Source organism: Mycotypha africana, assembly GCF_025528875.1.
Source record: "Mycotypha africana strain NRRL 2978 chromosome Unknown BDF20scaffold_12, whole genome shotgun sequence".
Taxonomy (NCBI): Eukaryota; Fungi; Mucoromycota; class Mucoromycetes; order Mucorales; family Mycotyphaceae; genus Mycotypha; species Mycotypha africana.
The window spans coordinates 40,082-64,579 of NW_026515736.1; the positions used below are offsets into that span (position 1 = coordinate 40,082).

A 24,498-nucleotide genomic window follows, 5' to 3' on the forward strand; every position below is an offset into this window, starting at 1 on the left:
TGATGGGAAGAGTACGGCCGGTTACGTTAAAATAGTTCATCTGGCGTCCTTCGAGATTTGCATGATTTGCTCGCACCACTGCGATTTGTGTATCATTTTTATCTTGATGGTCAGTTGGAAGAAAAATACCAAAATCAACGTCTCCAAGGTTAAAGCTTAAGACGTTTGAAGGATTATAGATCCCCACGGTACCAATAACACTGATACCGCCCAGCGTATGAGGACCGGGAAACATCAGCGAGTCTAAACGAGTCCTTTTTAACCCATCCATACCTATTTATAGAATCACTAAATGGTCCCTTCTACAAATTCTCGTTCGTTTTTTTTTTTTTTTTTTTTTTTTTTTTTGCAGCCATTTAAAAGTCACTTGCTTACCTTCTAGTTCTATCAATTTATCAAGGTCAGTATAAATATCCCATGGTAGTTTTGCAACATTCATCGATAGTGGACCGCTTATACGCCATAATATAGTCGTTGCACTAACTGCATCCTTGCAAAAAGTCATTAATGCATCTGTATCGTCGATAACGAATCGTGTGATGAAATCGAAGCTGGTCACATTGGATGTATCATTTAACTGCAGTGTAGGAATATCAATGGTACCCAAGGTTAGCTGATCGGACAATAAGGGCTGAATTGCTTTTTGATAACCGACTTTCAATTTGGATTGCTGCACTTCGACTGCACCAAATAGGCCGCTTAGGCTTTGTTGCATTTGGAATAATCTTGGTTGTAGACCAATCTCACCAGATATATGCATATGAATTACATTATCATCCGTAAAATCCATTATTGATGCTCGCTTAAACTTAAATGCAACTCCTTTTTCAACTGCTCGTTCTGCATACGTTGGAGCGAGCCATACGATAAATGCCAACAAAAAGACGATAGGCACAATAATCGAAATGACAATGTATGTACAAGTCTTTCGCCATCGTGAAGTATTCGATCGATGTTGAGAATAGTCTGGATAATTACTACTGTTACTAGGTCTTATTGCTCCATAATAGCTTGAGGATGGTGAAATGAGGGGATCTCGTTCGCTAGTAGTTATAATGTATGAGGAAGAGCTCCCCGCTTCTGGCCCACCCTCTGACTGGTCATCTCTACTGATTTTTTTGTCACTGATTTTGTGATCTGCACAATCTTCTCCAAACTTGGTATATTCATGCTGTGACATATTGCTTTCAATGCTTACATTATAGCAAGGAAAAAAAAAAAAAAAAGAAAAAGAAAAGGAAAAATGGAGAACGGAAAAAAAAACCAAATATTGTAGGTCTTCAAGAAAATTCATGCATTAAACTGGTTTGAAATCAGACGAACTTTTGTACAGACAATAATATGATAAAATTGGTATATGAATGCACGTATTGTCCTTGTTTTAATGAGAAGGCGCATTTTTCTTTGCAAGAAGATATTTAGAAATGAGACTTCTAAATAGGAAACAATAAGAGCAGATAATGGAGACAAATTAGCTGTAGCCTTATGATCAGTATTTCGCTATGGTTAACCTCTCAAAGTCAATTCTGCTTATACCAGCCATTATACACCGAGAGTATTATTATAGATTGGCGGTTAATTTCTGTTATGGAGAGTAACTGAAAAGAAGCTCGACTTTCGGTAAGAATGATAAATTAAAAAGGCAGGTGAAATAAAGGCGGGTTTATCTCAGTCATAAAGTGAGCAACTGATTTAGTTAACAATTGCGCGTGCTATACAGCTTCGCCTTGTAAGCGCTTATTGAATTTCGGGTATTCATTTTGTTTGAGTTTTTCACAGTGGCAATATAAGCAACGTGGTGTTTAAATTGATTCTCATGTTTTGACCAAGATACAGATTAGGAAATAAGTCATCTGTTTTTACCATTTACACAACAGTTCCATGCTCTTGTCAGCAGTATTAGAAAAGAGCATATACTTAGGAAAAAAGAATGAAATTGATAATGCTCTGAATATTCAGTTATCAAAGAATACATAATCTGTTTTTAAAGAAACCACTATCTTCAAGGATATGAAATTTATGAAGGATGAAGGATGAAGGATGAAGGCACTAAAAGGAGGAACAATGAAGTTTACAGAGGAAGGTTGTGCGTGGTGCCTTTGATGTTTCGTACTTTTATCTCAGCCGTTGCTTTATTGCTTTTTTTTTTTTTTTTTTTTTTTTTTTTTTTTTTTAATAATGGAATACAACATATCTTCTCACTGTTTTTTGATTCATTTTCAACATTCTTCTTCCTCTCCTTTGTTATATCCTCTTGCATTAATACTTCCTGTCCTTTGAAAACTCAACTCTTTTATATCAGTTATACTGTTTTCCTTATATTAGTTTTTTCTCATATTACCATATGTCGAACGACGTTGCCTTTCGAAATAACAGATGGTCCACCCCACTCAACCGTTCTGCCACCAACAACAGTCGATTTAGTGTGTGCAGTAATGTAAGTCAATCAGCCTATGGTATGCGATATGAACAAGCTGTTGTTGGGCAAGAGGTCGCTTCCAAGATCAATATTTCCAAACTTGCTATAGAGTCGACAGCTTTCAGGGACCCACAGCCACAATCAACGCCTGTTCCTCAATATTCTTCAACCTTGTCTTTTACAACTGCTCCTTCTGAAAGCGTCCTTGAAAACAACCAAAATGATGGTTCTCCTGATGAATACGACTCCATGGGCAACGAAAAAGTCGGATTTGATATCCTGCAAGCAAAAAAGTTGAAGCGACGAGTAACGTTTGACATGGACAATATCCAAGTTCAGACGATACCTGCCAATATGTCTTCCTCGTTGGATAACTTATCGGATACAGACGATGTCAACGATACAGAAAGTTCTGATAGCGAAGATGAAGAATATAAAAATAAGTTGACATCGGATACTGACCGTGTAGAGAGCAAAGGGCATCCTTTTGACCAAAATCATTCCACACCAGCTACATTCCATACCGGTAGACGCTTGGTGGCTGAACCTTCTATCAAAAAATTGTCGATCGACAACGATCCAGTTCATCAACCAAAGCTTCAAAAGATAGATTTTTGGTATCCATTAAACCCACCATTACAAAGGACCGTGCTGTCGACAGATAGAAACGGCTATTACGCTCAAAACACATCTCTGCCATTCATTAAACCCTTAGCAGAGACGGAAAAGTTAATCGACGATGCAATTGAGCGAGAGAAAAAAGCCTTACAAATGAACACATGCGCGATTACGTCGAGAAAAAACATCTTTATCGATGGTCGTTCAGCAGCTTCAACACGTTTTTCAGCGTCACCAGCCCTGAGCAGTAGCGATGAAATGAGTAGTATTTTGATATGCGATTCGGAAGAAGAGGAAGAGGATTATGATACAATTATTAGAAGCAGAGACCCTGTCTCGCTTTCACGATCTAAACCCATAGTTGTGCATGGTAAAATAACGGATCTCAATCCAAACTCACAGCCAATACCACTTCCATTACCAGCTAGCTTCCATGAGCAATCATCAAACAATCATCCTATCTCACACCTCCCTCAACTGCAATCGTCTCTCGCAGATAGCGATAGCCATTTTGAGCACAACTTGGAGATGATCCATAGCAACGACACCGTTTCCAATGTAATACCGGCGCCATTACCAATAAACAACCAATCACATAGCGATGATGAAAGTATTGTTTTCAGTAAATCTCCATTATCATTGGAAACCGATTTCTCCAAATCCATTTATAACGAGTTTGCAAAGAGACATAATCAAAAACTAATCCCTATGGAAGAATTCGAGCCGCCTAAACTTACTTTCCCTCTGGAACATGAGCTAATTCCTGTATCAGGAGCTTTTAATAGCGATCCAGCATTGTCAATAAATCCGCAGGAGGATGAAAACAGTAGCAGTGACGACGGTATGGATATTGGCTATTGTCTGCGACCTAGTAGTGGTACAAGTGTAAACGACAGCATTAGCACTGTCGATGAAGTGAACGATCCTGTTTGGATTGATTATACGGCGGAAACAAAGCTTTCAAGTTCAAGCGAGGCGGCAAGAAAGCTTTTTTTTGTCAAAGTCCTTAAAGCTGAAAACCTAGATTTCCCAATAGAAAACAGTAAGTAAACCATGGTTCGAGTTTTCTCTATGGAAGGCATACTGACACGTAACTCTTATATTGAGATGAATCCAATATCTTTTGTACTGTCCGTTACAAGGATAAAGAAGTCAAATCAATACATCAGAAGATGAAGCATACTGTCAACATCAATCAAGAAATGATCATGTATGTATACTTTCTCCCAATGACGAATAGGTCATAGATTGCTAGTGAAGGCATTTTCTAACGTATATATGCTTTCGTATTCAAGACAAGACATAGACCCCAGCGAACAAATTACAATTACTCTTCATGTTTCTATGTTTAGTTCAAATAATGCTCAGAAAAGGAGCGGTAGTTGGTACCACAAAATAAAACCAGGTTCAATAACAGCATCCTCTAGCAGTCTGGAACGTTACATACATGATAAAGATGGCTCACTATGTCAAACACTACTATTGCCGCAACGTTTTATGGAAACAGAAGGCCAGGATCAATTAGCAACACTTATGCTCGTGAACAACTGGTATCGACAGCAAAGCAATAGTAATGGTGTTGCTCCTAACATCAATGGTGGAGCATCGAATCCTGCAGCTCTACTGAAGAAGAAAAGCTCAACGTTTTTGCTACATCGGAAGCATTCGGTTGAATTCAACCATGATGACGCTGAAAACAAGTCAACAACAACAACAAATAGTATTGAAAAGGCTGTAGGTAAACTTTACATCCAATGCCTTTATATCAACACGTACGGCAATTATATTCCTAGTGGTATGGATGAGGCATTAGAAGCCCTCAATGCAAAGCGTTTCCACGAAACAAAATGGCAGGAAGGTTACTTGTCTCAGCTGGGAGGAAATACGAAGGTAAACGTGTTTACATCAAAATATACATACTGATAGATAAAAACAAAATTTAACGCAACTTTTTTCTTTTTTCTTGCTTTTACACTCCAGCATTGGACGAAAAGATACTTCATCCTAATTGGAGGTAGTTTAATAGCATATCCAACCGAAACCGAATTACAAGACAATGAAACGTCCACAGCAATGTACGAAATACCACTAGCTCGCGCTGTTACGTTAATTTGCAATAATGCAACTATATCGGAAGGTTCCCAACAAAAGATGAAGGAGCTGCAACAGTTACAGTTTAATACTGCAGCATGCGCACAAGACGGCCGATTACAAGCTGACAATATAGCACAACATCAATGCTCTGAAAATGAATTCCAGCTTCTTTTTGACAATGGCATAAAGATACAATTCGAATGCAAATCAGCTGAAGAATGCCAGAAGTGGACAACTGTAATAGAGGTCATGTTATCCAAATTACCTGCTTTGCCAGCTTGGATAAAAAAGAATTTAGTCGAATAGATTGCATATGCGGAATTAGTTTTTTGTGAGCAACTCTGGTACCGTCTACTTGAGTTTGGCAATGCCCTCTCAACCAGCTCCATACCTCAGAATACCCTACTATATCATGTCTTTAATTATGCCTTTGACATATTACTTACATGATGCATACCCTCCCACCAAGTTGACTTACCCACTACTCATTTTCTTTTTGGTTTTTTTTTCCTTTTTTTTTTGCAATCTTACATTTCGTAAACACACGTAGGGTCAAACATAATGCAATGGTTTTTAGGATAGATAAAAATACACGTACAATGGATATTATCGAAATAAGCTACACATAAATAATAGATGATAGTACAAACTGTAATAATCTATAAATAGATACCGTGATATAAGTACAGTGATAGAAAGAATAGTGACAATTTGATAAGGGAAAATCCCAACCGCGGTTTAATTGATAGCCACGCTATTATTTCTTGACGATGGAAACTGTTGATGGCTAGATTTATTGCCATTTAACAAGCGTCCTAATCCAGCCTAATAGGAAAAGAGACCAAATAAAATGACCAGTGATGAGTATCACTGTTATCTCTAACTATAGAGTGCGTTAACTTACTTTTAGTCTACCTAGACTTCCTCTTCTTTTCGAAGGTTCAGTTGTCACATTTAATAATCTGTTAGGTCTGTCGCCTGTACAATTTGCTGCTTCTACTGTCCTGATGGTATAATCATCTGTTTTGTTATGCACGTCATTTTCATTTTGTCTGCTCTGAGCATTAGGCTCTACCAAATCATTATGATCGACCCTGTGATTCATGGTAGTATCAAGATCTGCAGATTTGGAAGAAGAGTCAGACAACACTTGTGATGAGATCCAAGGTTTGTTCAATATAGATGTAGTGGACTCAATGTCTGAGTAGTTATTATTGGTATTACTGCCATTCCATTCTCTGCCTTCGTCTGTTTTCGACGACACTTCTGATTTCCCACGTAAAACACGCATAGAGGGAGTAACATTGTATATAGACGATGGTGCAAATACGGAATCGCCATAAGAATAAATGGAGGCTGTTCTTTCGCCTTCCGTATCTGTCTCATTATGAGTATCATCGTCATTGCTTAGTTTACTTCCTTTTAACGCTGTTGTTGAGAAGTTATCTTTTTTGATATCTAATGAGCTATCACCCTCATTCATTACAATAATAGGTATGTCATCAGTAGTATCGGTGTTGTTGCCTATTTGGTTCTTCGAATTTATATTGTCAATATTGTTACTGCTGGTTTTGTTCTTCAGAGGAATCTTTGCTGTATCGCTCGTCACCGAAGTGCGCTGCCACCATTTTTTGGAATTGCTAATCATTTGGTAATTTTTATTGTGTATAAATTCAAACTTTGGGGGGAAAAAGTTGAAGAAAGAGGGGATTGCCGTTTTTTATGTTCTGCATTTAAGCAATTGTATAGTAGATCATTCTGTTTCGATTGTTTTATGCAGCCAATCAAAGTGCTTGCTGGCCATTTGAAAAATAAAAATAGACCCAGTACCGACGCCTCGCTCAATCAACTACTTATGAATTTGATTGCCCGGTCCTTGCTTTTTTCGAATCAAATTGATTGCGTTTGGGCCTCGCTTTGGCTACCATAAAAATGCATAAAAATGGTACTTTTTCTGCAGTTTAAGAGCTTCTACAGTTTTCTAACATAATAAAATATATATTTTTTTAATTATATTGAGATCTATAGGTTCGTTTATATGTGCAAACTGATAATTCATCTCTCTTGCCTTAAGGCAGGTAAAAGCTATTTGAGACACACTTTTTGGGATTGTAAAACATAAAAATTGAGATAAATCATTTACATTTTATTAATATTATGAGATAACTTTCAAAATTTTATGGTTTCAAAATATCTTGTTTTTAGATATTATTTTCTCTTTTCCAGCTTTTTATAAACCATTCCTGTTCTTTTTCGGATAAACTTTATGGATTATGATACAAGCTGAATCGAAATTAAACCATCCCCCGACCATTTTAAACTCTTTCAAAGCATTACAGAAAGCAATGATTTCTATGTACGCAGGGGTAGTTTCATCTGCTACCTGCAGACTTTGTAATCATGATATTGATACGTTCGAACATTTCACAACCAGTTGCCCTCCACGCTGGCAGATATGGCAAGAAGGCCTGCGGTATATTTCCCTTCCTTCGGCTTTGATCCTCAAAGCATCTCCGCCGCCCTAAGATTACGCCCGCCACCATCACTACCTTCTTCCGAGCAATCTCGATTCAGCATTTCGATTTGGAAAGACAACATTTTAGTCCTTATCCCTATTATTGCCACGGCTCGATTCTCATGCGTAAACGTCTCCATTTTAGTGTAATTTGATCTTTAAAATCCAACTCAAATATCTCAAAAAACGAGTTTGTTCTGTCCAGTTATTTTGCAACTTTGTCTAAATCCGCAACTAGAAAACTGTAAATTATGATTGGATAAAAACGTCATATTGTCCACTTAGATTACCACCGTCATGTAAGGATGACTCAAGCATTACTTTAGTCGCTAGACATTGACGAGATGACCACCTTGAAGAATTCCCCGTTTCTCTTTTTGATAAAACACAGATAATGCAAGTTTTTGCGTCAAAAGACCGTTTATTTCTTTTTCAATTGATTTGCAAAGCTCTTTTTTCCTTTTGCATCAGCTCGGTCTTTAAACATATCCATTGAAATTGGACATTTTACAAGTGGCCCATATACTGACAACCATGTTTTGATGTAGTCCTCAGGCTGGAAAGTCAGTGTTCTCATAAGAGTGCTCGTATCGCAAGGATGTATATACCAAAACGGCGTCCCTAATACTGGATGTTCGTTCTGCGATACGACTACAGGAGTTGTCGTGTGTAGCGGATTCCTTGATTTTGGCACGATATATTGATGTATGTCGTTTAAAGAAAGTGGAGCCCCGTTTGACCCAAAGACTGCTTTGAAATAAAGCACAGGAACTTGGTAGCTCGCTGAATAGACGATATGCTGTTCTAGATGGATGGAAACTGGATTACTCTCTACTTGGTTATTAAATAAGGAAGCAGCATCTTCATCATCCATATTATGCATGTCGATAGATGTCATCAGTTCGTCGCCGTACGATTCTTCGTCCGCTTGCGAGACTATAGTGTTGATCTCCCTTTTTAAGAATTTTAGCTTGATCTAAATCATGAAGGGCTGATCAGCGAGTGAGATGGAAAAAAAAGGTATATGAGAGATGTTGGAGATTTTACTATCGATGGAGACGTTTCAATTTGCCATTTAAATATTTCAGTCGGGCAAGCATTGGATTCTTTTAAAAACCGTTGCAGACAAGTATCGAATTCTGAACGTGTTGCAAGAATGGATGACATACTATTGCGAAGGAGTCAGAAAAAATCAAAATGAAAGAGATACCAGCTAGGAGGACTGCCTCACTTAGAATGGTCATATGCAGATTAAAAAAAAAACATCAGTCAAAAGGGTCGAATAATGGAATGAAGGTTTTTTCAAAGCAATCTATTTTTTGATCGTTTCAATAATATCAACCTATTATTCTACAAAACGCGGCCTATCATTAATTCCTAACACAGGCAGCATATAAAGTTTTCAAACAGACATTTTTATTTCTCAAGTAGGTGAATAATCTAAACAACGACTACATTTTGAGAAAGAGTGTATAAATTCGAATCAAAATCTTCAGTAACAATAAACTCAATATCAGTTAACCAGGACTGTAGCCAAGCTTGAAGTGCAATGGATTCATTCAATTCATGCTGTCTCGCTTCTGCGTATTTTCTGTTGGTAACCAGCTTCCACAGTCTTTGAAGGATATTGTTTGTTGATTTACTGTCAGAAATTTGTCGAATAATCTGATCTGATAAGTGGTGAGCATTCAAAATGAGTCCAAGCTGTTGTCCGATAAAATGATTTAGCTCGATAATGCTTTTAACCTTCTTATTCTGGTCGTAATAAATGTCGATCAATGGTCGAATGGCAGCCAGTAGACGGTATCGAACCTTATGGTTCATTTGGTATTCAAGCGAGTGTGTAATGTCGGTGTAGATTAAATTACAATAGTCTGTATTCGCAATTGCATATGCAAGTTGATTTAGTCATCCGTTCGCATTTACAAACTTTTTTTTTTTTTTTTTTTTTTTCATTCTCTGCTATACAATCCTACCTTTGCCAACAAATTGCAATTCATGAATTGTGTAGTAAGTGTCAGCAGCAGTTTCAATCAAGTCTCGAACAACTTCATCCATAGCAAGATTAACAATGTTTGTATAATAGCGTTCAAATTCGTTCATGTTTTGATATCTCTTCAGGTAAGATGCGGGTATACTTGTCTTTATTGATGATGAATAGGATGCTAACTGCTGTTGCTGCTGTTTCGCAAGTGGCTGTGCATTCAAGCAACAGATGCTGAGTGAAAATAGATAAAGCAAAAACGCAGCTAGAATGCCAGTATTATGCATAATACACTGTTAATGCCACAAGGATGAAAGCAAAGAAAGCAAGGATGAGAATAAAAGTAAACCATTGCAATCAGATTGCAATCAACGTCTCCACAATTTCTTACTTTAAGCTTTCGTACCACATTGCATATTAATTTATGCTGGCTCCGCTTTCTTGCTTCCATTCTATCGTTTTAAGAATGCACTTTCGCTTTGACTAAAGAACAATAATGCTAACATCTGCCAAGTTCATACTCCTATTACTTGTATTTGAGGTTAAAGTTCAGCAAATACCAGAGTAATCCTGTAAGCGGGTAGTTAGTATTTTTTGAGCAGAAAGCAAAATAATAAAGGAGAACTACGGGTAAAGCATTATTATTGGTGAATTCTTTCAGTACAGGATCAAGGAACGAACCTTAATATAACTTGGAGCTTATTTCAGTACAAACAGCAGTATTGTTATAAGCAATGTATTTCTCTTAATGGTAAAGATAACATAAAGTACACTATTCTCTCTTTTACAAATTAAAAAAAAAAAAGAAAAGTAGTTGCAACATCCGTGGCGGTTGTAAATACAATGTGAGTAGCTTAGCATGATGCAGTGATGTGACTTATGTGCCGGAAACCCCTCGACGGGTGAGCGCTCATGCGAGACGATGAAGAACAGTATAATTTGCCATGTGGTTGCTGACAGCATATAGATTGCAGTAACGTTACACTGTCGAGATTTTTTTTTCTTTTTGGAATTTTGTATCGCTTGTGACGCTTGCAATTCCCGTTGACAGCTTAATCATCAACACTAACTACTCGAATGTACAGTGTTCAGCATGATTTTTTTTTTATATTACTGTCGAACTTGCACATATCACATACAAAATAATGAATACTTAGTTGTGAAAACAATCAAACTCTAAATCAATGCAACAGTAACGGAAGCGCCCTCATCTGTTTGTTTACTGTAGTTACTCTCTTATGTTGCATACAAGGGGGGGGGTGGTGAGGAACAGTTTCAAAGCTGACTGCTTGATGATTGCTATTTTCGCAGTTTGAACCCCCAATACAAGTTATTGCAGTCCTACCGGGATTATGAACAGCAAGAGAAGCACTTTGACTTTCTGGCATCAGTGTGGATTTCTTGCTCTATATTTGAACATGTTCAAACAGCATTAACAGCATATCAAAATTCACACCAGCCGTACGATGAGTCATAAACATTCTCCTAACATACAATTATGTATATATCTGCTGAAAAATGTTTCCTGAAGAGACGGTGGGTGTATTGAGATAAGAGATCATTTAACAGAATGTCGAAAAGGATATTCATCTACAAACACTTCAAGCGTAATAAGACGAGCAGTCACTATATGTACTTTACAAATTCATAAGAGTAACTTGTATGTTGGTTGAAAGTATATGAGAAAACGGATGAAACGAAATCTTGATCTCTTCCAAGCGTGCTATGAGAAGGACTTTTTATAAACATTTGCAAAATCCAAAAGGAGAATAAACAAAAAAGGTCCGAAATCCTAAAATTAAAAAAAAAAAAAAAAAATCCCAACAGAAAAGCGGCAAAGATCATCGCTTCAAATTCATAGATATACGATTACAATAGATAACCCGAGCCCTGAGTGTGCGTTTTTAGCACGTATACTTCAATTCAGTGGCTTCATGTATAAGTTACCGTTTTAATCTTATCTTTGAAACCGTCCTTCTAGTCCAAAGTGAAAGAGAAGAGAAACAGGCTTGGCAGCCCCACTTTAACGGCTACATGTGAGACATTGCAACGAAAGATTTTGAGTGCATCAAGTTTTTATGGAAAGCATTGTTGGTTTATATACTTTTTTCAAAGATCAGAGTTATGATACGCTTTGCAGAATTTCTTGATCCAACGGTTTGCACGGTAAAATCCTGAAAGAGATTCTGCCGTGCTTCACAGTTGAGTACGATCCCCCGTGGAAAAAAAAAAAGCTTAAATTTACCATAAGAGGCAGTTTAACAAAAAAAAAAAAAAAAAAAAAAAAAAAAAAGATCTTAACTGCGGACGCACGGGCAAACCGCCGTAAAGGTAGCTCAATGCCGTGGGAACAATGAACTCCAAACACAAATAGATCCAAGGTGTATACAAGCGCTTTAAAATAACATACAGTCTATCTTTAACGAGAAAAACGCTAAAATAAGGGCCCTTTTTTCTATTTAGTCTGTAAAAAATTTTTTTTCACAAAATGGTCTCGTAGCAAAAACCAATCGCAAATGCTTTTCTTGGGGTTTTTTTTTTTAATTGTTTTTCAGTTTTCCTTTCCATCAGAAACCTGTTCAAAGAAATCCCGTCGTTTAAATACCTGGAATCAGAAACGGAAGGGAAAGGCTTCTTTTTTTTTCATTTCGACCTGAATTTTGTCCTTCTTCTATCTTTCTTCTTTCTTCTTTTCTTGCTTGCCTTGTCTTCATCCCATTTTTACAGTAAATCAAGCAAGATGTCTCCTTTAAGCACTGATCGCATTAATGATGCGCCTTTCATCTACGATATGACAAGTGATACTGCTACAATCCCCACTGATGAAATGTTCGATATCATGAAGGCCGCCACTCGTGGAGATGATGTTTACCAGGTAATTTCAAATGGTTTAAAGCCACTCATTGATATTCTACTATCCAAGTACTTATTGTCAATTTTCTCTCTATCTAGACCGACAACGATGTGAAGGAACTTGAAAATTATGTAGCTCAGCTTCTTGGTCATGAAGCTGCTTTATTCTGTACAAGTGGTACACTTTCAAATCAACTCGGTCTTCGTTGTCTATTATTCCAACCTCCTCATTCTGTTCTGTGCGATTCACGCTCTCACGTCTTTAACTATGAATGCGGTGGTATTGCTTACCACTCTCAAGCCAATGTCGTGCCTGTATTTGCCAAGGGCAACTATATGACGGCTCAAGAAGTAGAAGGCCGTATCAATAAAGATACTTTGTGTGGTGCTATTACCAAAGGTGAGTAACACACTGGTTTTATGTTTCTCATTTATGTCGCTTTTTTTTTTTTTGATTGTTTTATCACTAACCAACTCATTGTACTGCCCCTTAAAAGTCATATCGCTCGAAAATACCTTAAATGGAACGATCATGCCCATCGACGAGATTAAAAAGATTCATGATGTAGCCCGCGCTAATAATATTAAAATGCATATGGACGGTGCCCGTTTATGGAATGCGAGCGAAGAGACGAAAACTCCTTTGCATGAGTACGGTCAATATTTCGATACCATATCTATTTGTTTATCGAAAGGTGTTGGTGCACCTGTTGGTAGTATGTTGGTCGGTAGTAAAGAGCTTATCACACGTGCTCGTCACATTCGTAAATTAATGGGAGGAGGTTGGAGACAGGTCGGCATGTTGGCCGTAGCAGCTCGTCATTGCATCAACAACGTTGTTCCTACCTTGCGTGATACACATGTACTTGCTAAAAAACTCGCTCACCATCTGGAATCTCTCGGTGTGCAAATTTTGTTACCCGTCGATACCAATATGATTTTCATTGATACATCACGTACCGGTCTTGTTATATCCGACTTAAGCGAAGCACTCAAGAGGAAGAACATCAAGATTTTCAGTAGCCCTGGTACAACAGCTCGTATTGTGCTTCATTATCAAATTACTCCAGAAGCCATCGAAGATTTCATGCAGGTGGCATCTGATTTAGTACATGCCAAGCAGAAGTCTGGTTTTGTTCCTCCACCTTTGGAAAACACTGCAGTCGATACTTTACAACAAACTGCTGAATCTGCTTATCCTTCAACAACTGTTTAAGGATTAAGAGAAAGGGTTCATTCATCCGAGATCAGTTTCTTTTTTTTCTTTTTTTTCTTAATGTATCATATCGTTCTAATTTTTTTTTCCTTATCATTATGTTTCATCATTTCGTATTATCATCTTTCCGACATTTAACATTGTATTTATCCGTTCATGGTAATAAATCCCCAATCTTCCCCAATGTCTGCTCAGTCTATACGCTTGGATTGCTATAAGTACCTATGTACACGATGTTAGTATCGATCCAGTTCACTGTATGGAAGGTTGTCTGTATATATTTGAAATGGAACGTCTTCGGGATCATAGTTCTGGATAAGAAAATGAAAGACATTATATTGAAAAAAAAAGCGGGGGAAGCACATGAAATTCCAATGCTTAGTGTCTGGCCACCGTCTGGTAGCGTCATTGGGGAACCTTTTGTTTCCAATATTGAATTTAAAACAGTTTTTCGAAATTGAATAAAACCATGCTCTTGATCATAAAATTTTTCATCCGTTTCAATATGGATGATTACGTGATGGAACTAGCCAGAGGCCATTTGAAGTGCTGTGCTCTGATCCAATCAAACAAAAAAGCAAGAGTGACCGTCTTTGACAAATTCGACGTCATTTAAGCGGAGAGTCATTCCTGCAAATTGTTTCTTTTTCATGTAAAAAGAGAAAAAAAAAAAAGCCTAGCACCAACGAATAAAATTCGACTTTTCCTTCATTCTGAACAGAACCTCTAGAGGACGCTTTGACTCGTAAGATAAATAATGACCGGACAACAGCCACATGAACAGCCATACAGCACACAGCAACAACAACAACACCATCCACATCATAATGTTCAACCTCCGCTTCCTCAACAACAACTACCCCCGCCACCACCTACACAGCAACACCATATGCCAAATGCACAGGCATATCATCAACATTTAGCTAGCGTCACTGGTCCAGTTGTTTCATCTACTGCTGCTAGTACTGGGCAACCTGTATTTGACCTAGGCAAATTTTGGTTGGAACAAATGCAAGCTGCTGATGCATTTAACTCTGATTTCAAAAACCACCCGCTTCCATTAGCCCGAATTAAAAAGGTCATGAAAACAGATCAAGACGTGAAGGTAATTGGATAAAAAAAAATGGAGGTCAAGTGTGAGAGTATCTGTCCTCATCACTGTACGTTTCGTTCACTTTGTAGATGATTAGCGCAGAGGTAAGGATGAAGCAAACGTTTTTTTTATGTCAAAAACGAAAAAATCGAATCCCACCTGTCAAAAAAAAAAAAAAGGACGCATTATTTTTTGATATCATTGGCTTACAAAACAGCAATTGATCAATAGGCCCCAATCTTATTTGCTAAAGGATGCGAAATCTTTATCACAGAATTGACAAAAAGAGCATGGTAAACAAAAAAAAAAAAATTAAACCAAATTGAGTTTGATATAACTGGTTATTTAACATGCCCAAAAATGACAATGGGGCAATATTCCGTGTCATAACAGGGTACATGCTGAAGAAAACAAAAGACGAACATTACAAAGATCCGATATTGCTACAGCGGTATCGAAAACAGATATGTGTGATTTTTTAATTGATATTGTGCCAAGAGACGAAGCCTCAAAAACAACAACCAATGCACCTGGAAGCCACACTATGTACGATCAAAATGCTGCTGCTTATGCTGCGCAACACAATCCTAATAATGCGGCAGCGGCAGCGGCAGCGGCAGCGGCAGCCTATTATCAACAACCGTCTCAATATGCTAATCCTAGCACTGAACCCCAAGCCTATTACCAGTCATTATCGCAGGTAAAAAAAAAATAAAATAAAAATAAAAACTTCAACCTAATGATGTAGCTCTAATGCAGTAACTGATTTATAGCTGACCAATGATCCAGTACAACAACAATATCAAATGTTAATTGCTCAGCAGCAACAACAACAGCTCAAATATGATCAGCCTCAACAGCCTCAGCAGCAGCAGCAAATAAAGTACGACCAGCCCAAATACGAGCAATCTGATTATGACACGACTCAACAACAGATCAAATACGATAATGACGCCAAGCCCAAACCAGAGTCTCTCAATTAAAGACAAACATTACGATGAATGGATAAATATCTAATTTTATTACTTGCTAATGTTATTTACTTATAATTAATACATGTATCTATATATAAATTATCTAATAACGATAATTAAAACCCTGTCTATGCCATTTTCTACGGTTTTTTTTTGAGTAAAAAGAAACAAAGTGAAAAATGAGATGACATACATATCGGGGGGCAAGAGAAAAAGAAAGTGGAATCGTACCATAACTACAAGAGATGAATTAAGCCTTGTAAGAGAATCATTCCTCCAGCAGTATACAAGTTTATTTGAGGAGCATCACTATCACTCGTCATCACCTTCTTCGCTATGTTTGCTTTGTTGGCTTCCGTATCATTTCTACTCACACTACTGACGCCGAAGGTAGTATTGGTACTCTCTCGTATAACCTGTTGACCAGACTTATACATCGGCTGTCCCCAAGAATGCTTATCATTGACAAACTTAAGCGACCCAGCATGCTCCTTATAAGGGTAGTTATCAATCAAGCAACCATCTAGTCGCACCATCGTATATCCAGCATCGTCAATTGCTTTTATTACATCGTTTACAGCTTCCGATGAGCCAGTTTCAGGAATATCGGACTGAATAGAGATATAGGAACTTTTAGTGTCGTAAGTATCCATTTGTTTCGCAAAAGTTTCCTTATAATAATTGGTAATTGCATTGGGATTGTTTTTCGTGTTGTTATAGTCCATCACGTCGAGGTTATAACCTATGATAGTATAACCCAGATCGTATAAGATGTGTTCAAGACGGATGTCTTCCGGTTGCACATAGTGAAGTCGAATGTATTTTGGCGCAACGCCTATGACATCTTCAATAGCTTGAGCACTATTTAGCACATCAATTTGGATCTCCTCATCAGTGAGTCCTTCTGAAGTATCTTTGGGTGGACGATAAGTCATGCCAATGAGGTGTCCATCATTATAGGCGCGTTGTAATATCATAGCATATTGCTGTGTGGTCAACCTATAGCAATAGAGTAAGGAGGCGAAATAATAAGATCGCGAAAACAAAAACTCAAAGATAAGAGAGATGGCTCGAACATGAAAAGCAAAAAAATAGGTACTCTTACCAAGATGTGTTTACGAAAAAGTTAGCTTTAGCTTGAGTAGCTTTTAGTGCATTTAATACTTTGGCTGTGACGTCAGTAGGACCCTCGCCCTACATAAGAGATGGTATACCATATCGAGTTACTCATCGGTGAGTGTCGTAATGTTACGAGTATTTTGACCTACATAAGTCAGGGCAATCTGTCCTGGCCCACGACAAGCAGTTGCTTGTGGAACAGGAGCATTAAGATCGTGAACGTCTGTCGTCGTCCAAACTGGCAAAGTCATAGTAGGTGCTATTGATAAAAGTGTCAGTCTACGGCTTTTTTTCATACATAGATATAATTATGGGTTAACCTTCATCAAGAGCGTAGGTATTTCTGACATATGTAAGCATGGAAATCGCTATTGTATTGAATCGGAAAAAATGTGTTGATAAATTCTTATCGACATAAATGTGTCTTTTCCAACGAACCTGTAAGAACCGATAGCATTCTCAATTTCATTGACATCATCGGTACTATTTCTTTTATCAATGAAATTTTATGTATAATATCACTTTTCCAGCAGCTTGTAACTGTATATCAGACCAAAGAAAAGAAAAAAAAAAAAGAAAAAACCAAATGTGAGCAGAAGTCTAATTATTTGAAATATTCTCTCTATATTAAAACAAACTGCATTCCCTACTTCAAAACGAATGGGTTCCGCTGCTTTTACTAGACTTTAACATCATTGTCTATCGGAAACTTATGCTATCGTCATTTGCTTGTTCCGTTCCTTGATAATGAATGCTTCAGGTACGAACCAAACAATTTCTATCTAAATAGTAAGTTTATTTGGTGGAATAGCCTTAAACTGCAAGTAGAGGACCAGTCAAACTGGTGCTTCCAAATCTGTGACGAAAAGATTATTGCGCTGCCACTAGGTTCAATATCTTTCATATAATTCCCGATCGAAGTGTAACCACTAGCATGAATAGAAAGCGATAACATAAAAAAAGCTCTTCATTGGCCTTCACAAAAAGTAAATACACTAAAGCTTTTCATAATGAACAAACTTGACATTTTGTTCACACTTTTATTATGAAAGTGATTTGAAAATCAGTTTTGCTCGTTTAATTTTATCGCTGTCGTCCTCATTTACTTCATATAATTGCTGTTGCTGTGGTTGCGCTTGGTGCCCTCCTGAGCCACCTACTGCGGCTAGTAGTTTCTCTGCATCAAAGTCATCATCATCATTATCGTCGTAACCATTATTCTGAGAAGCTGTTGTTGGGTTCTCATCCTTCAAGGTCGCAGAAATAATGCCCTCTGCTTCCTTCTTGGTGTTCTCACGTGCTGAGCCTTGGATATCTTTAAGATATATCAATACATTATCAAATTCGCTTTCAGGAATCGTGTACAAATGTTGCAATAACCAAATCTGTAACATCTTTTTAAATTTCCAAGAAGCACGGTTTTGAACGAACAGGCGCACATACGCAAGTGCCTCTATATCAGGCGCAGGAATTGTATACTTTAGCTAGTAATATAAGGATTGCTCTGATCAGTTTTCATGATCACTTACCTTCCTGTTTGGATTCCTTCTTTTCTGTTTCTTCTGCTTGCTTTTGTTCCTTCTTTTCCTTCTTTGATTTTTTAGGCTTTTTTGGTTGCTTTTTCTTCAATTCGTCGTCATTCTCATCGCCAGTTTTTTCCTGAACAGCATCCTTCATTGCCTCTGCTTTCCGTTTCTTTGTAGGTGTTGCCTTTTTATCCGTTGCTGATTTATCATTTTTCGATGCTGTATTGGTAGGTTTCTTCAATGATTTTTGAACGACCTTCTCAACATTCGCCTCATTGCCTTCTTCGTCAAATGTTACATGTGTCTTCTCCACTCCTTTCATAAGAGCTTGCTTAGCTGCTTTTTGTGCTGTCATGGCCTTCAACAACTTTTGTCCTTGAGTCAATTTCTTTTCTTCAAGTCCTTCCGTTTTTTGACCAGCCATGTCTTTTTTAATCCCCTTTTTCAACTTTACATCATCTACTTTATTGATTCTGCTAGTGAAAGTCTTTGAAGACTTTACAGAAGGAGCTTTTTCTGCTTTACTCATGTTGTTGGAACGAATGATCCGTTAAAGGTTCAAATGATCGATCAAAACATATTTTTGCTTTCTTTTTTTTTTCTCACTTGCCCATTCGAAAAAAGCAGGTTTGCTTGGAAATTAGAAATTGAAATTCCGTGCAAAGAAGATTTTCACCCATCTTTATTTTAACACTAGAGGATGTATGTAATTATACGTTGGGATGGATTATGCTATCACCCAAAAGCGAATAAGGCAGCAGCTTATTCTTTGTCTCGATAAGAAAAGAGATGGTATGCACAATACATTGTCAGATTTAATTTACGTGGGCATTTACCATAACAGGGGCCTCAAGTAAAATTTACCATTAAATGCAGTACAGGGCATTTTTACCGTCTTTTAAAGATCATCATTCTAAGTAAGCAACGTGTCTAAGATTTTAACGACGACTCTATTTGTTTGCGTCAATTCTTAGTTAACAGAGGTTTTTGAAGAGGCAATCTTGATATGATCGTTTAGTTTCATTATGTTGGCGCGTTGTCATCCGGTTGGCCTATTGTGCTAAGTCCGGTTCAACTACTTGTCAAGGCTTTTAATTGCTAAAGCTGTATCAGCTTACTACAGTGTGCGGGTTTTTTTTCTAAATAGACAAAGTTAATTGAAGTTGTAGAACGCCAATTGACAGGGTTCATGTGCCATTTGAGGCCGTAAGCACTGCCATGTGTTCTTAGAGTCTTTCCCTCAAGAGATAATATTGCAGAACAGATTGAGATGCGATTATACAGCTCATATGTTGACACATACACGCATGCAAGAAAGAACCAAACAGAAAACCTTCGAATATAATGCTACAGCAATGAATATTTCTTGGAACAAAACGGTATCTGTCATGAGCCCTGTTTGCACATGCAGCGCTGCTTTAAAAAACTTTCGATATGTATATATCAATATATCACTGTTGTAATGTACGATCTAATTACTACGCAAATATACGTTTTAAGTGCAGGGATGGCTTCCTAACGAACTTACTATCTCTATTCACTCCTCAAAAACGGAAACGAAACTTCGTGATCTTTTCATTACAATAGATAGTGAGCGACGTTTGCTTTTAGATTTGTTTATATTATCATAAAAGAGAAAAAATGACGAGGGGTTTGAGTTTTGCAGAACGAGTCAGGTACTAGGGGCTTGGGTCGAGCTATTCTTAACTTTTATCCAGGAAAACATTACACCTCTCCATATGTCTGCCAGTGCATTTAGTGAAGGGAGGATGACCATTCTACCTGTCGACACAAGTTCTCTAATAAGCTACTGGTAATAGCAATAAGTTGAGTGTATATTACGTTATAAAGTCAATTCAAATAAGCGCCACGTCCTCCTATCATTGTATTAACAATTAGCACAAGCCTTTATGTATATTCGAGAATAACAGGATGAGTAATATATCAATAAAACTACTGTACATTGAGAAAACCTCTCATTCCCCCTTGAACAGTTGTTTGTAAGGGTATGCGATATTGAAATTTTTGTTTATAAGAACTTGCCATCGTTTCTAGCAACTAAGTTTTTCATCGTATACTATAGAAGTTTTGAGGAACTGCATCTGTTTTTAAAATTTTTGTAGACTGAGCACAACGTTTTAAATGAGAATCGAGCATTTTCCAAACGCCGCAATATCTGTGTTGATAGGATACAGGCCTCCCCGCCCCCTTTAAGGTTGCTATTAACTATAACCTTAGTTCCAGACAGAAAGAATGATCTTCGTACTTACGCCTTCTTGGTTCTTTAAAAGATAAACTTTGCGATGAAGAACTGATTGTATCAATTACGTCGTTTGAAGATATTAGGATACTATGGTCAAACACAGGAGTATAAGGAACCACTCGCCTCTTCCCTGTAACTTGCTTTGATACATATAAAAATCAAAATCAATATTTGCTTGTATGATTGAGTTCTCTGACTGTGAAGGAGAACTAACCTACAATTTCAACTCCTGCGATACTCTTTTAGAAATTAGGATGACAGGGAAAGGGAACAAATCGATATTTCATTATGCAGACAAATAAGGATTGAATATCTGTCACAAAGGTAGAAAGCCAGGTTACATTTAAGCTTTAAAGCAATAACATGCACTAACCAATAGTATCTAAACTGTTTTAACTTTTTTTGCTCTATTTGAAAATCCTTTTAAGACGAATAAGAATTAGGTTTATACTTCCAGTCATCTCTTGGCTTTTTTTAAAACCATCCTGCAGTATTTTCTTATGATAATGAATCACATACAGGGAATCAAGTTGAGAGAGGATGGGGTGGTGGTTGTGAAACATGAAGAAGAAAACAAGAGCAAGTGATTGACCTTCAGTGGATGAGCACCAGCAGCAAATTCGGGGATTATCAATTTAATCACTATATGCATGTGTATGTTTGGGATGTGATTGCGTTTTCAATAGAAGCTTGATGAACAATCTTTCTCGATTTCGATTGCTTTATTTTCTTTACCAATATCAATATGGAAGATATTCGAAGCTTTTTTAACGAAATCTGAATGGACCATCTCTGCTTTTGTTCTATTTGTTTTCAATAACCGGAAAAAACCGATCTTGTGGTACCTATGAATGTACCTTAATTCTCTTTCTTAGTAAAAATCACGCGTTCATAAATGGGAAGAAGCTTATTTCTATATTGTTTATCAAGCCTGCCTGCTTCAAAGGGCGTGTAGCGGGCAACAACGAAAATGATATCTTATCATAAAGCGGCAGATTAACATGGCTTTAAGCAAGCAAGTCTATACGAGATTTTTTTCAAGTAGCGAAAAGAAAGAGCTTACTACTGCAGAATTCTTATTACAGAAGGCAAAAGGATAATAATTTGTGAGTTCAGAAGAAGAATAAATTAATGAACATTTGTCGATTTAATAGATCGATTCGATATAAAAATCGATCTGATCAGTTAGCAATTGCTATGATAATTTAAATGATAGATCAGTTCTGAAAATTTAATTTGCGAAGCAATTTTATATAAGCCTATCGTGCTTTAAAAGGGCGTAATTAAGGAAATCCAAATATCATCTATAATGGTATGAATGTCGCTTTTTTGTTGCAGATTTGATAGATGTAGCAGTCGTAGTAGTGTTAGTAGTTGTGAAAGTCATGAAAGGCTTATCTTCTGCTGCAAGTGGCGAGATAACTTTCTCAGTAGCAGGGTTTATAATCCCCTGATAATCAAGAGGAGTATTGTTAATAGATTCATCATTCGGTGTATCATCGTCCTCTTTTGATGGTGTGATTAAGGATGGGCTTATTTTGACTCTTGGCGAAGTATCAAAATGAATACAATCAAATGTAGTGGTGGCAGTAGTAGCAGCAGCAGCAGCAGCATTAGTACTAGTAATGATAGTACTATCATCATTGCAGCTACTTGCGTTATCGTTTTTCTTATCAATGGGAGACGGCATCGGGGTACTAGAATGCTCATCATTATTAGCAAGACTCTGAGCCAGCAGAGCTTCATTCACATTTAATAATGACTGAAGGTATTCAGGTGAAGGGCTCGCTTGTGCTGCCAACATTTTAGAAAATAGAGGTCGCTTAGTAGCTGACGATAATGATGATGGGGATTCGGGTATCATTTCTGCCACAGTAGGTATAATGGATGTAATGTCAGTGGTCGTTAGTGTCCCAACAACGTCTGCCACAGGAGAAGCTGCTACAGATGCTGAAGCTGCTATCGCCGCCGTGGCTTCATTTGTTGATTCAGGAACAGCAGCCGTATCGTTTGCTGTGGTTACTGTAGAGTCAGTACTGTCACTGGCTTGTGCTTCTTTTGTTGCAGGTGAAACTGTGTCCTCTATACTTGTATTTACAACTGGATCTATCTGTCCTAACCAACCAATGCCGGCCCCGCTATTTTGTGTTAATTGAAGCTTAGTCAATTTCTTATTGTTGGCAACAGGAATGGATCTGCGTGATAATGTACCTTACTTCCCATTCTTGACCCATCACTTGCATTACAATTTCTAACTTTTCTCTTTGACGTTCTAGCTCTTCTAGATTTTTGTCATAATCAATTAAAATTTTATCCATATGCGGGCTGAAAGACTTTTTGTTATAAAAAAAATAATTGTGTGGAGTAATGGAAAAAAAGATACAAGAAAAGGGAACTGCCGAAAGTAAGGTTTATGAAGAAATTTGGATCGGTGTTTGTATGTGAGTGCCTTTTTTAGAATTTGTAAAATGTAATTTGATTCTTACTACCGTTTTATCAATTGAAGGGTACCTTGTACTATTATGATTTTGCCAATTCACTAGAAATAGATCCAACTTTATATTGTATTCAACGTAATCTGAAGCAGTGAATGGAGTCAAAAAACGTTATTTTGTATGTTAGTAAATCAAGTAGATATAGATCAATGCCGTGTTAAAGGACTCGCCGTAACTAAAACAGTGTTGCCTTCCCATCTACTGGGTATAAACGGCTGAGAGCTCTCAACATGTCAACTCAGTATTGAATTAATGAATAAATATTACATATTTTCTCGTTTATTCTTTATTTCATTTATTCAATTTCAACAGCTGTATCGATACTTATAATAGCACTTCTTCATCAGTGATCCACAATGTTATCCCTGAGCACGTATTTTCTGATACACAAGGAACATTTGGCTATGATCACCCCTTTCTTCTAACAATGATGTAACAGTATAAGTATCACCTTCCCCATTAACTAATAAAAGTCAGACATTGTCCCACCTTTCTTCCACTCTTACATTGGTGGAGAAGCTAAAAAATATTCCATAATGAATCCAAACAGTGACAACAATCATAATGAAGCAAACCATCCTTTCCGGTTGGAAGCCATTGCTCATTAGATACAAATAGGACAACGGCCACAAAATGCCGAAGTCTCTTAGCAAAAAGCACAGATATAATTGTTTTATGAAAATTACATTCAACAACTGCACCAGCAACATGAACAGTGGAAAACCGCCCAAAACCAATTATATCAACAAAGCATGGAAAATTTTATGGAAACAGCTCGTAAACAAGTACAAGAACACGAAGCCATCATAAAACAATTAAATGACCAACAGTCCAAGGATTTGACAACAGAAAATGACAAAAAGACCAAATACCTTGAAGAAACTTACAAAGAACAAACCACCACGTTAAGACAAACCATAGATGATCTTCCAGAGCAAATACGCCACCTAGAACAGCAACTCACTGACGCCACATATCAGCACCAGCAAACTCTCAGCCAAACCAAACATCACCTCCAGCTACAGATACATGAAGAGAAAGCAAAAAATACCCTACTTGACGTTCAATTAACTCACATCCAAGCCAAGGAGAAACAGTACTTGTCAGAGTTAGCAACACTGAAACAGGAACTTCAAAGAGCTTTCCACCACTCCTCTGATTTGCAAGCAAAAGCAAATACTCGACCTCAATCAGCTCACTCGTCTACTACTGATGATGGCGATATGTATACCTCGCCTTTACAACACTCTTAAGTACAGTGGGATACTGTATCCGAAATCGCGATGAGCCAAGTTACTACTACGACACCCAGAGCAGACTTTAATATCA

General features: G+C 37.4%; 13 protein-coding genes across 13 annotated transcripts; 5 read left to right on the forward strand and 8 right to left on the reverse strand.

Moving 5' to 3' along the window:
- Positions 1-25: 25 nt before the first annotated feature.
- Positions 26-1,434, reverse strand: BDF20DRAFT_165109 (uncharacterized protein). The gene is made up of 2 exons (XM_053074830.1): positions 376-1,434; positions 26-254 (listed from the first exon to the last, which is right to left on the reverse strand). Exons 1-2 carry the CDS (start codon positions 1,292-1,294, stop codon positions 244-246), a joined length of 930 nt encoding a protein of 309 aa, XP_052931626.1. The 5' UTR covers positions 1,295-1,434; the 3' UTR covers positions 26-243.
- Positions 1,435-2,187: 753 nt separating this feature from the next.
- Positions 2,188-4,658, forward strand: BDF20DRAFT_165220 (uncharacterized protein). Its single transcript, XM_053074833.1, has 2 exons — positions 2,188-4,079; positions 4,145-4,658. The coding sequence occupies exons 1-2, from the start codon at positions 2,345-2,347 to the stop codon at positions 4,282-4,284; spliced, it is 1,875 nt and encodes a 624-aa protein (XP_052931627.1). The 5' UTR covers positions 2,188-2,344; the 3' UTR covers positions 4,285-4,658.
- On the forward strand, positions 4,202-5,154 carry BDF20DRAFT_165201 (uncharacterized protein). The gene has a single exon (XM_053074832.1). It carries the CDS (start codon positions 4,316-4,318, stop codon positions 4,958-4,960), a length of 645 nt encoding a protein of 214 aa, XP_052931628.1. The 5' UTR covers positions 4,202-4,315; the 3' UTR covers positions 4,961-5,154.
- Positions 5,155-5,924: 770 nt separating this feature from the next.
- Positions 5,925-6,779, reverse strand: BDF20DRAFT_839299 (uncharacterized protein; the record flags this gene model as incomplete). The annotated part of the gene is made up of 2 exons (XM_053079261.1): positions 5,925-6,014; positions 6,036-6,779. 2 exons carry the CDS (start codon positions 6,777-6,779, stop codon positions 5,925-5,927), a joined length of 834 nt encoding a protein of 277 aa, XP_052931629.1.
- A 1,288-nt stretch (positions 6,780-8,067) lies between these two features.
- On the reverse strand, positions 8,068-8,813 carry BDF20DRAFT_916735 (autophagocytosis associated protein; the record flags this gene model as incomplete). The annotated part of the gene is made up of 2 exons (XM_053084487.1): positions 8,068-8,622; positions 8,694-8,813. 2 exons carry the CDS (start codon positions 8,811-8,813, stop codon positions 8,068-8,070), a joined length of 675 nt encoding a protein of 224 aa, XP_052931630.1.
- A 30-nt stretch (positions 8,814-8,843) lies between these two features.
- BDF20DRAFT_165404 (uncharacterized protein) lies at positions 8,844-10,123 on the reverse strand. Its single transcript, XM_053074835.1, has 2 exons — positions 9,623-10,123; positions 8,844-9,520 (listed from the first exon to the last, which is right to left on the reverse strand). The coding sequence occupies exons 1-2, from the start codon at positions 9,915-9,917 to the stop codon at positions 9,087-9,089; spliced, it is 729 nt and encodes a 242-aa protein (XP_052931631.1). The 5' UTR covers positions 9,918-10,123; the 3' UTR covers positions 8,844-9,086.
- A 53-nt stretch (positions 10,124-10,176) lies between these two features.
- BDF20DRAFT_165346 (uncharacterized protein) lies at positions 10,177-10,824 on the reverse strand. Its single transcript, XM_053074834.1, has 3 exons — positions 10,770-10,824; positions 10,312-10,699; positions 10,177-10,254 (listed from the first exon to the last, which is right to left on the reverse strand). Exon 2 carries the CDS (start codon positions 10,591-10,593, stop codon positions 10,330-10,332), a length of 264 nt encoding a protein of 87 aa, XP_052931632.1. The 5' UTR covers positions 10,594-10,699; positions 10,770-10,824; the 3' UTR covers positions 10,177-10,254; positions 10,312-10,329.
- A 1,111-nt stretch (positions 10,825-11,935) lies between these two features.
- BDF20DRAFT_894853 (pyridoxal phosphate-dependent transferase) lies at positions 11,936-13,857 on the forward strand. Its single transcript, XM_053082420.1, has 3 exons — positions 11,936-12,505; positions 12,583-12,883; positions 12,981-13,857. The coding sequence occupies exons 1-3, from the start codon at positions 12,371-12,373 to the stop codon at positions 13,697-13,699; spliced, it is 1,155 nt and encodes a 384-aa protein (XP_052931633.1). The 5' UTR covers positions 11,936-12,370; the 3' UTR covers positions 13,700-13,857.
- A 505-nt stretch (positions 13,858-14,362) lies between these two features.
- On the forward strand, positions 14,363-15,935 carry BDF20DRAFT_894856 (histone-fold-containing protein). The gene is made up of 5 exons (XM_053082421.1): positions 14,363-14,804; positions 14,882-14,896; positions 15,024-15,085; positions 15,186-15,492; positions 15,566-15,935. Exons 1-5 carry the CDS (start codon positions 14,457-14,459, stop codon positions 15,773-15,775), a joined length of 942 nt encoding a protein of 313 aa, XP_052931634.1. The 5' UTR covers positions 14,363-14,456; the 3' UTR covers positions 15,776-15,935.
- A 67-nt stretch (positions 15,936-16,002) lies between these two features.
- On the reverse strand, positions 16,003-17,136 carry BDF20DRAFT_828279 (uncharacterized protein; the record flags this gene model as incomplete). Its single annotated transcript, XM_053078237.1, has 3 exons — positions 16,003-16,765; positions 16,872-16,960; positions 17,035-17,136. 3 exons carry the CDS (start codon positions 17,134-17,136, stop codon positions 16,003-16,005), a joined length of 954 nt encoding a protein of 317 aa, XP_052931635.1.
- A 316-nt stretch (positions 17,137-17,452) lies between these two features.
- Positions 17,453-19,070, reverse strand: BDF20DRAFT_894871 (uncharacterized protein). The gene is made up of 2 exons (XM_053082422.1): positions 18,415-19,070; positions 17,453-18,338 (listed from the first exon to the last, which is right to left on the reverse strand). The coding sequence occupies exons 1-2, from the start codon at positions 18,938-18,940 to the stop codon at positions 17,929-17,931; spliced, it is 936 nt and encodes a 311-aa protein (XP_052931636.1). The 5' UTR covers positions 18,941-19,070; the 3' UTR covers positions 17,453-17,928.
- A 3,261-nt stretch (positions 19,071-22,331) lies between these two features.
- BDF20DRAFT_807215 (uncharacterized protein) lies at positions 22,332-22,992 on the reverse strand (the record flags this gene model as incomplete). Its single annotated transcript, XM_053076542.1, has 3 exons — positions 22,332-22,496; positions 22,749-22,812; positions 22,886-22,992. Coding segments are annotated over 3 exons (336 nt in total), but the record flags the coding sequence as incomplete, so codon positions are not given.
- An 881-nt stretch (positions 22,993-23,873) lies between these two features.
- BDF20DRAFT_894880 (uncharacterized protein) lies at positions 23,874-24,422 on the forward strand (the record flags this gene model as incomplete). The annotated part of the gene is made up of 1 exon (XM_053082423.1): positions 23,874-24,422. A coding segment is annotated over one exon (549 nt), but the record flags the coding sequence as incomplete, so codon positions are not given.
- Between the last annotated feature and the right edge of the window lie 76 nt (positions 24,423-24,498).

Coding starts and splice junctions, on each gene's coding strand:
- BDF20DRAFT_165109 (XM_053074830.1), bottom strand. CDS start 1,294: ATGAATTTTCTTGAAGACCTACAATATTTGGTTTTTTTTTCCGTTCTC.
- BDF20DRAFT_165220 (XM_053074833.1), top strand. CDS start 2,345: ATGTCGAACGACGTTGCCTTTCGAAATAACAGATGGTCCACCCCACTC. Junction 4,080..4,144: donor AGATTTCCCAATAGAAAACA/GTAAGTAAACCA, acceptor TCTTATATTGAG/ATGAATCCAATATCTTTTGT.
- BDF20DRAFT_165201 (XM_053074832.1), top strand. CDS start 4,316: ATGCTTTCGTATTCAAGACAAGACATAGACCCCAGCGAACAAATTACA.
- BDF20DRAFT_165404 (XM_053074835.1), bottom strand. CDS start 9,917: ATGCATAATACTGGCATTCTAGCTGCGTTTTTGCTTTATCTATTTTCA. Junction 9,521..9,622: donor ATTGCAATTTGTTGGCAAAG/GTAGGATTGTAT, acceptor TTGCGAATACAG/ACTATTGTAATTTAATCTAC.
- BDF20DRAFT_165346 (XM_053074834.1), bottom strand. CDS start 10,593: ATGCTGTCAGCAACCACATGGCAAATTATACTGTTCTTCATCGTCTCG.
- BDF20DRAFT_894853 (XM_053082420.1), top strand. CDS start 12,371: ATGTCTCCTTTAAGCACTGATCGCATTAATGATGCGCCTTTCATCTAC. Junction 12,506..12,582: donor GTGGAGATGATGTTTACCAG/GTAATTTCAAAT, acceptor CTCTCTATCTAG/ACCGACAACGATGTGAAGGA. Junction 12,884..12,980: donor GTGTGGTGCTATTACCAAAG/GTGAGTAACACA, acceptor GCCCCTTAAAAG/TCATATCGCTCGAAAATACC.
- BDF20DRAFT_894856 (XM_053082421.1), top strand. CDS start 14,457: ATGACCGGACAACAGCCACATGAACAGCCATACAGCACACAGCAACAA. Junction 15,086..15,185: donor GAATTGACAAAAAGAGCATG/GTAAACAAAAAA, acceptor GTGTCATAACAG/GGTACATGCTGAAGAAAACA. Junction 15,493..15,565: donor ATTACCAGTCATTATCGCAG/GTAAAAAAAAAA, acceptor ACTGATTTATAG/CTGACCAATGATCCAGTACA.
- BDF20DRAFT_894871 (XM_053082422.1), bottom strand. CDS start 18,940: ATGAGTAAAGCAGAAAAAGCTCCTTCTGTAAAGTCTTCAAAGACTTTC. Junction 18,339..18,414: donor GAAGGAATCCAAACAGGAAG/GTAAGTGATCAT, acceptor CGCCTGATATAG/AGGCACTTGCGTATGTGCGC.